This window comes from Apodemus sylvaticus, chromosome 19, assembly GCF_947179515.1.
Source record: "Apodemus sylvaticus chromosome 19, mApoSyl1.1, whole genome shotgun sequence".
NCBI classification, from domain to species: domain Eukaryota; kingdom Metazoa; phylum Chordata; class Mammalia; order Rodentia; family Muridae; genus Apodemus; species Apodemus sylvaticus.
Window position 1 is genome coordinate 58,959,172 of NC_067490.1, and position 10,368 is coordinate 58,969,539.

The 10,368-nt window shown below is 37.0% G+C and overlaps 1 protein-coding gene across 1 annotated transcript; it reads left to right on the plus strand.

The window, feature by feature from the left end:
- The first annotated feature begins 9,094 nt into the window (after positions 1-9,094).
- Positions 9,095-10,057, plus strand: LOC127669294 (olfactory receptor 2B6-like). The gene has a single exon (XM_052163131.1). The coding sequence runs from the start codon at positions 9,095-9,097 to the stop codon at positions 10,055-10,057; it is 963 nt and encodes a 320-aa protein (XP_052019091.1).
- Positions 10,058-10,368: the final 311 nt, after the last annotated feature.

Below are 10,368 nucleotides of genomic sequence, written 5' to 3' on the forward strand. Positions count from 1 at the left end.
GAATTGAGGGACGGCTTTCTTTGCTATGCCAATAATAACATTGCTGATGTGGGATGTGTGTAAGTGCGGTGAGAAGAGTCGCAGCTTCTTTAACTGTGGATTCTCAATCTAGACCTCGGCTACATGTTACCCTAGGAGTTGGTAACCCATGTGACTCTTGCAGGGCTATGGTGTGAGGACCCCATAACCTACCCCTCGAAGCTCCTAGGTACCGGCAGGATTGGCTGCGCGGGATGAAGAGGGCCACCCCCCACCCCTTTAAAATATGCTACGGGAATCTGCCCAGTTTTATTTTCGTGTTATTCTTCTGTAAAGAAAGTATATGGTGAGGGGAATTGGGGAGAGCCTTATTTAGACCGTTTCTGTCTCAGGCCTTCTGGGGCCCAAGCTGCAACTCCTGGAGAGGCTCTTCTTCAACAGTGGTAGCCCTGGCTGTCCACAGACTCTCAGGTTCTGAGTGAGAAATGGGATTGGGTAGAGCATTTCAGGGATTTGTTCTATTCCCTCATGTTAGTGGGGGTCCAGCCTTGTTCTCAGTCCTGATCCGCTCACGACAGAAGAGCTTAAAACATTTCTAGTCCCCAGACATGTGGAAAGCTCACAGTCTGGCTTTCTGACAAAAAATTGTATTTACAATATTAGAGAATACATGTTCCACATTTTAAAAACTCTGTTCTTAAATGTTTTAAAGTTTCCAATTCCAGCTTTGTGACTGGCATGTTTTAGTTTCAAACAGTACCCCCTTTGCCCCCTTCACAAAGATGGGATGGCACAGTGAAGGCCCCGCCCTCTACTTTGCATAGTCCTCTTTCTCCACAGTGCTCCCAGGAAGCATGCATTCTGTCTGTGCCCAGCCCAGCGCATGCATGCTGCTTTGCCACCCTGCTGGGCAGCTCTCTCTTGGTCAGTTCAAGTCTTCAACAGATCTCCACGCGAGACAGTTTCCAAGTAGCAGAAGTGGCAGCTACAATGCTTCCTTGCTACTCCTTGGGGACGTGTTAGCACAGCCCATTTCCAGCTAATGTATGCTTGTCTTAGTCAGGGTTTCTATTCCTGCACAAACATCATGACCAAGAAGCAAGATGGGGAGGAAATGGTTTATTCAGCTTACACTTCTGAATTGCTGTTCATCACAAAAGGAAGTCAGGACTGGGACTCCAGCAGGTTAGGAAGCAGGAGCTGATGCAGAGGCCATGGAGAGATGTTCCTTACTGGCTTGCTCAGCCTGCTCTCTTATAGAACCCAGGAATACAAGCCCAGGGATGGTACCACCCACAAGAGGCCCTCCCCCTTGATCACTAATTGAGAAAATGCCTCACAGTTGGATCTCATGGAGGCACCTCCCCAACTGAAATTCCTTTCTCTGTGATAACTCCAGCCTGTGTCAAGTTGACACACAAAACCAGCCAGTACAATGCTTGTTTGCCATCTCTGATGGATGGAATATGTGACAACATGGTGTGGATGCTGTATGGTGTCACTTGAATAAGCGTGACTCTGATTTTACATCCTGTGCTGTAATGCCATTTGCTCATAATGTCACCATTCATAAAGCTCTGTGCTTTACTCACAAAACACTAAAACCAGTGTTTAGTGTTATACAGGATTTTAATTCTGAAGTTAGTTACTGGCATTTCTAAAATCATTGAGTACTGAGTCATGTCCCTGAAGTACTTTTGAAACAGAATTATCTCCGACTGTCCCATGGGTGTGCCCTACCTAGCCCCTGCCCCCAATGGGGTCATAGTTGAGTCCTAACATTTCCTATCACCAATTTCTTGGTTACATACCCAGAATGGAATACATTCTCTGGCACCTTATTTCCTAACCCTTTTGGTGGCTTTTGCTGCATCGTTTTGTACCTCAGTCAGTTGTGAGATTCATGAGTTGGAGGGAACTACTTGTCCAGTGTTGAGGCACATGCCTCCTCCATGAAGACTTTTAAATAATGATGAAGAGCTGGAAGAAGCTGGCTGCTGACAGTGTGTGGCTGATGTTGTTGCTTTTAGATCTTTGAATTAAAAACTTTTCATCTGGAAGAGGAAAGCCTGAGGCTTCCTCAGATCACCCTTGCCAAGAAGGCTCAGCTTAGGTCGTTAGTGCCTGTGGTAGCCTTATGGAGTGTAGCAAGTTCTTGTGTTTGAGACAGAATGGTTCAGATTTATTTTCTACATCTGTTGTTGATCCCGTGTAACCTCTCATTTTGCCTTCTAGTCTATGCAGATGAAAGGCAGAGGATGTAGGCAGTCTTCTTTGTGATTATTTCTGTTATTCTGTTGTGTCTACCAAGCCTGTTGTCTCCCCATATGTGCATATGGTATGTTTATAAGTGAACTTGTTGAAATAGTAAATGACCATTAAGTACAAAAAAATAATAAAATAAACATGAATACTTGAGTTGCTTAACATTAAAAAGTATTGCTTTTTTGCATCAAAAATGTTAGTTTTAAAATAGCTTATTTTTAGATATATGTGTGTGTTAATCTTATGTGCACCATGTTTAAGTAGTGCCAGAAGAGAGTGAAGCACTCTTAAAACAACATCCCAGGCAGATGTAAGCCGCCTGACATGCATGTTGGAAAGCAAACCCAGGTTCTCTAGAAGAGTACCAAATGCTCTTAAGTACATTTTAAAAACTTGGCTTTTCTTAATTAATGATGAAATATATACATATGAAGTAAATGATCTTGAGACTTTAAAATAATTATTATGGGTATTGTGGGGAAAATATATTAGGCAACCTGGGCTATGTATAATTGTTGCTGGAGATGGTATGGGGAGACATCACGGTCATTATAGGACACCTAATTGACTTGTATATTTTTTAATTACATTAATATTTATAGGGCATTATTTAAAAAGCAAAAAAGAGTACTTTAGTGGAATGTTATATTAGTGTATAATATTTCAAAAGTATATTTATATCAAGAACATGTAAAGAACTCTTAGAAGTCAATAAAGGACAAAAATCAGAGAGAAAAATGAATGGATAAAACATAAAAAGGATAACATAAATGTCAAATTTGAAAAAATTCACACAGTATAATGCAAATTAAAATGGTTTTTCTTATACACAAAACAAAATAGATAAATAAATAATTTTAAAAAACATGACATTACAAAACAAGGAAGCTTTTGAGGAAATGAAGATTGATGATGATTGGATCATAAATTACTTTAACGTTTTGTAACCTGGCTAACAATCTTTATTAAAGTTAGATATGCTTTGACATTTACATAAGATATTTCATTCCTGGATTTAACACAAAAATAAAAATTGTGCATTCATTCAGTTCTTTTAACATCATGTAACCAGAAGTAACAATTGCACATCTTCTGTTCATATGTGGAGAGAATAAATTATACTTGCAAATGTATAAGCCAGTCACAAATTATATGAATTACATGCTGCTGATACCCAAATTTCAAAAGCTGTATGCTGTAGTGCACAGTTTCAATATTGTTTGAGGGCATTGTGGCTGGAAAGTGTTTCAGGGTGTACTGAGAAGGTCAGACACAGTTGTTGGGAAGCATCTTTGGATTTGAAATTGTCCTTGAATCTGGAATTGGCTTCAGTGCATACTATGCAAATAGATTAGGGACATAAAAATAAGTTAGATAATAAGATTTACTACATAGGGATGAAAGCCCAGTGGAAGTAACATGTAGAATTTAAGCTTTGTAAACAATTCATGCTGCTATTTTTCATATTTTCCCCTAAACTCTTATTTCCATGAACTGTGCTTAATTGCAACAGAGGGACTGTCTCCCTGAGGTCAAAATTCTAGCACCCTTGGCCCTGATGTCACTAATCTACAAGGGCTAAAAAGCAAATTATAAGCAAAGCTGACTTATGAGAAGAGCCAAATTTGTAGTGAGGGTTAGACACCACTAAGGTTTAGAGCTGCAAAGAACAACAGAAAAGATCTTTCAGTGCTTAAAAGTAAAGACAAAAAAGGTATTTTTAAAAAGAATGAAAGTATGAGAAAAAAACTTTTTAAAATTGTTGATGTCAATAATTTGTTTAAGGTCATGTAAATATATTATTTTCTAAGTAAACCTTCATATGTGCTGAGTGGTAGTCTGCCTTAAAAGCTGCTTCTGAATAGTAAAAGCCAGTTGGGAAAATTTCTCAGAAAACACTATTAAACTTAGCCTTCATTTTTACTTGTTCTGACTGTGTTTTCCTTAAAATTAGTAATGAATTACCTCTTTAAAGAGGTAGACGTTACATTTTGCCCTAAGTGAAATCTGGTTTTATGGATTGCTCCACTTCCCAGAGCTATTTCCAGATTTGCTGCATTGTACAAAGACTATGAATGAAGACAAATGAGTCTTACACCTCCCTTTCCATGAAATATTAGATCTCATGTTGATCTCAGCCAAATCAAACAGGAATGTTAATTAGTATTTTCAAGAGAAAGATCTATTTTATCAGTATAATCTGCTAATTAAAATGATACTTAGATTGTCCATCTACTCAATTTGTCAAGTAGTTCTTCTTGCATCTACTATGAAAGTGTTGAGCCACAAGGAAGCTAGTGACTAAAACATTCTTTGCCATTAGGGATATTGATTGATTTGAAATTTTCATATTGATAATTTTGTTTTGTTCTATTTCTATTCTCTTACAACATGTCATTGAATTTCTACAATATCCTTCCTAGTCAGTTATTCAGTTTTAAGGGATATAAAGTTGCTAAGATGCAATGCATTGGTGTTTTCTCTAGTCCAAGAAACAGCCCCTGTTGACTTCATCATGGATCCTAACAGGAAAAATTAAATCCACAATATCAAGTATGACAAACATCAGTAATAAGGACTACAATGTTCCTTGGAGGTAACTATGTATTGAGGTTTGATCCCTTGAATTAAGGTCGATGATTTTGGTCATTTTGTAAATTACAAATATGTTCTCATTTTAAGAAATAATTTAAAGATAATTATAATTTTAGACAGAGAGAGACTAAATAAAGAAATTTATGTCTTTCCTTTCCTATTCTCTAGCATTCTTTCTTTCTTAGATAAAGGGATGTGGGTTAGAAAGAAAAAGGGGGAATATAGTAATTACTTTAGAAATTAGACAAATAGTGATATATAATTAAATGTGCTCCTAAAGAAAGGCATTTTATAGCCGCAATTTTACATTGGTAGATATCTTTGGGGGGGGGGGGGCGGTTAGAGACAAGGCTTCTCTGTGTAGCTCTGGCTGTCCTGGAACTCACTCTGTAGACCATGCAGTCATCTGTCTCTGCAAGTTTTTTAACTTTTGGAAGTTATGTTTTTGCATACTCAAATATCTTCTTAAATCTCTGATAATGTTGAAGATTTGTTATAGTCTCACAATTAAACTTAAGTTATTTAACATTTAAAAAGATATCCTAGATCTAAAAAGTGGCTTTAGGATGGTATACAAGTTAAAATCAAAGATAACTGAGATACAAAACTATAAATTCATTAAGGTATGATAGGTGATAAAATATTTTATCTAAATAAATATAATTTGCCAAATATAATAGACTAGACATTTAAAATATGTATCATACCTTATAATTTTCATAGTTGCTGTCTATTGTAATACTAATTACAGTCCACCAACACCTAGAGTCTACATGTTGATCTGTGACTCTGCCCTCAAGTTATGTCTAACTGGCACTTAAAGATACCAACGGTCGTGTGAGCCATAAAATGTAGCCCTGAGTACTGGCCAAATAAAGTTAAGAGTGGCCCAGATAAAATATAGTTCAGAGTTATTGAAAGGAATGTAAATTCTAATAACATAAGAGAGTAGATAGTTGGCAAGATCTTGTGCTAAAGGCTTATTACAAATGTAAAATTTATAGGTGTCTTTTTTCACATTTAATTTACTTTTTACTTATTCACTTTACATCCTATTAACTGATCTCTTCCTGTTCACCCCCTTCCCTCCCTCCCCTTCTCCTCTAAGTGGGTATCCCCCCTCCATATACTCTCACCCTAGCATTTCAAGTCTCTGTGAGGCTAAGTGCTTCCTTTCCCTACTGAGGACAGACAAGACAGTCCAGCTAGAACATATCCCACATATAGGCAACAGCTTTTGGGATAGTCCCCATTCCAGTTTTTTGGGATCCACATGAAGTTCAAGATGTTCATCTGCTCCATGTGTGCAGGGAGGTCTAGGGCTAGCCCATGAATGTTCTTTGGTTGGTGGTTCAGCCCAAAGGGTCCATACTTGACTCTGTTGGTCTTCCTGTGGAGTTCCTATTCCCTCTGGTTCAGCAATCCTTTCTCCTCTTCTTCCATAAGCGTTCCCAAAAATCAATCCACTGTTTGGCTGTGAATGTCTGTATCTACCTGAGTAAGCTGCTGAGTGGAGCCTCTCAGAGGACAACTTTCCCTTGTCTACAAGCCTACCAGAATATCATTAATAGTGTAAAGGATTAGTAGTTGCCTATATGGGTCTCAAGTTGGGCTGGTTATTGACTGGCCATTCGCTGCTCCATCCCCTGTGTCTTCAGATAATTTTCGGGTTCAAAAGGTTTGTGTATGGACTGGTGTTTCTACTGCTCCACTGGGTTTCCTGCCTGACTACAGGAGGTGGCCTCTGCAGGTTCCATACCCCCAATGCTGTGAGTCACAGCTAAGGTAACATGTGTCTTATCTTTTATCCAGGAGCTAAATGGTCTAAGGCAGGATAGAAACCCCTCAATAGAATTAAATATTTCTATAGCAACTGTTTAACCACAATTATTGTAATTGATTAGATGAAGAAAATGCATAATCACTAAGTGAAATGTGGAGAAGAACCCAATTTTAAAATAAAATTGCGAATAATATGAAAGGCAAAGAAAATATCAATATTTTTTATCTTTGTGTTTTTTTCATGAATGTATCTCAAAAATGTGAGAAACATTCCATATTTTATATTGTGTCTGTGTCATGTACTAAGATATTATGAATAAATTACTGTTGCTTTTTGTACAATAACAATATGTAAGACCTGAGAGAACTGGAGCACAACACAGGTTATTGGAGTGCTCAAGAGGTGGAAAAGGAATTGAGGAGATGATGAACAAAGGATGAGAAATTTCAGTGAAACAAGACATGTACATGGGATCGATCATACAAAGGGGTGACTAGAGATGGTAAAATACTTTATATTATTGCAATCCCATAGGAAGAACAATAGTGTCAACCAACAAGATGCCCCAGAGCTTCCAGGGACTAAACCACCAAGCAAGGAATACACATGGAGGGACCCATGGCCCCAGCTGCATATGTAGCAGAGGATGGCCTTGATGGACATCAGAGAGGAAAGGAGAGGCCCACGGTCATGTGAAGGTTTGATGTCCTGGCACAGGGGAATGCTAGGGAGGTGAGGCAGGAGTGGGGGAAGAGCACCCTCATAGAAGCAGGGGAGAAAGTGAGGGGGCTTATGGGGGGGGGACTGGGGAGGGGGATAACATTTGAAATAAAATAAGCAATGAAAAATTTTAAAAAGGAAAAATGCTAACAGATGTAAAGTGTTTTCAACAAAAATTATAAGGATTTAATGTTATAAGAAAGTTTAGTCCCTGTATTTAGTCATGGACAACATACTTTTTAGTCATCTTATAGACAATATGTAGAACTTCATATGTAAAAATAGATAAAATAATAAAATAAAAATCCACTTAAAACTGTCCAAAATTCTACAGTAACTAAAGGAATAGAATTATACATATATTTTATTTTACTATAAAAATTATTCCTAAACTGCATTAAATATTATCTGTAAAGTGTTACACACTTTTTGCCAAGAGTCAACTTTATGTGTAATGATTGATAAATTAACAGTAATATTTATTTAAATATATATATTTAAATATATAATATTTAAGTAATATTATATATATATAAAATCTTGCATTTCAACTGTGTATTACAGTGAAATTTTCTCATATGAATCATATGTTTATTTTACACAAAGAAGAATGAACTGCACAATGTACACATACATGCAATCAATTGCATATGTGCATGTTTGATGATTTTTTACAATACAAACACCAGAATTTAAAAAAAATATCTTCAAAGCCATTTTCTCTTTGTTGCATAAAGCTCAATATAAAATACATTCTGCCATTGGTAAAATTACATGAAGGTAAAGCATAATTGTAAGAAAGCTTGTGAGATTTTCCTTATGTAGAAGTATAATGAGATCGGAAACAGTGAGTTTTTCTCTGGAAACCATTATTTTTGTAGTTATGTTATCTGACTATATATATATATATTTAAATATGTATTTTATATATCTATGAATATATATAACATATATATGTGTTTGTATATATGTATATATATATACACTTTTTGACATAAACAAAATAAGAAACATTTTATACCATCAGTCTTAGTCATGTTAACTCCTAATTAGCCTGTGGCAAAACATCACTGTGGATTAATTCCACAAACATATTGTCCTGAGTCCTGGAAGTTTTTTCACATTGACTTAATTATAATGAGCAGAAAGGAGGTCCTACAATAAAAAGACAGATGATGGTATCACCACCAACTGATACTGCCTTTCACAGATAGTAATTTCTATATTCTACTATGCAAAATTATTAAGAACCTGCAGGAAAATAAGATCAATTACAAACTTAATGAAGTTTCAGTGAGGTTTCCATATTCTTTTGTCTTAGCAAATACAACATATGATAACAGTATCTTATAATATACATTTTTACTATATTTACATTTTTATTTGTTTATTTTTGTTTTGCTTTGGGGGATTGAGAAAGCATTTGGGAGAGACACAGCCTCACTCTGCAGCCTGTTCTGGCATTTCTCTCACAGGAATGTTTATATGTGTGAGTCACCATGCGTATGCTATTTTGACTTTTTAAAACTCTTCACTTATGAAAGTTGTGAATAAAAGAATAGCTGACAGACTATACAAACACAGCTGTGTTTTCTTTTACTTACTGAGGAAATCAAATGAAATATATTCATGATTTTGTTTCAGTTCCCCCTATCCAGGTTCTTTATTTCATGAGGTATTAAGTTGCAAAAACACGATGACCAGAACCTCAAAATTCTAGTATGGACATTTCCAGCAAGTGGAATTTCAACAATGAGAAGCCTCAATATCACTGCCCATCACATCAATGGCTTTATTCTGGTAGGCTTCTCTGAATGGCCATGTCTGGAAATGGCTCTTCTTGTGGTCATCTCCATCTTCTATATAGTGACTCTCTTCGGGAATTCAGCTATTATCATTTTATCTCTCCTTGATCCTAAACTCCACACCCCTATGTATTTCTTCCTGGCCAATCTTTCCTTTTTAGATCTCTGCTATACCACTTCTACTGTCCCCCAGATGCTGAAAAATATTCAGAGCCATGAGAGAAGCATCAGCTATGTGGGCTGCATAGCACAACTGTTCATTTTCCTTAGCCTAGGATCTACAGAATGTGTGCTTCTCTCCATCATGGCCTTTGATCGCTATGTGGCCATCTGCCATCCTCTGCGTTACACAGTTATCATGCACTCTCAGCTGTGCCAGCAGCTGGCAGCAGTAGCCTGGATAACTGGTTTCAGTAACTCCTTGGTGCAAATAGTGTTGACATCTTTGTTACCTCATTGTGGCCAATACCAGGTAGAGAATTTCTTCTGTGAGGTGCCTGCCATGCTTCAGTTATCATGTGTTGACACCTGGGTCAATGAAGTAGAGATGTATGCTGCTGTGGTTGTCATAAAAGTTATCCCTCTTGGGTTAATTCTTTTCTCTTACATCAACATTGTCAGAGCAGTCATAAATATACAATCTTCTGAAGGTCGAAAGAAGGCCTTTAACACATGTGGGTCTCATCTTCTGGTGGTCATCATGTTCTATGGCTCTGCCATCAGTGGGTATGCATACATGGCACCCAAGAGCAGCACAGCCAAACTGAAGGGCAAGCTTTTGGCACTGTTCTATGGACTTATAACGCCAATGCTGAACCCTCTTATCTATACCTTGAGGAACAAGGATGTCAAGGAAGCAATGAAGAAGGTACTTGGAAGAGAACAAGAGCAAGGGTGGAACTTGGATTAGACAAAAGCAGATCCTATAGCAATCCAGTTCTTGGTTCCACAGCAGGATTACCCACATCCCTTGTTCCTTTAGCCAGAAAAATAGAGCCTGATTGTGACCACTTGTTATTAACTATATATAATCAAGGTAATAGTTAATGGTCATTGGAATGGTCTGATAATTCAACAAGTACAAAAAATAATAATAATATAGATTTGTGTAAATGCTAAGTTTGGTTAACTATCTTGGCTAATGGTTTTTTTTTTTTTAATATTCTTTCTTATTCCCTAATACATTAAAAGTAACGGAAGGGGTATTTTAGGAACGTAATT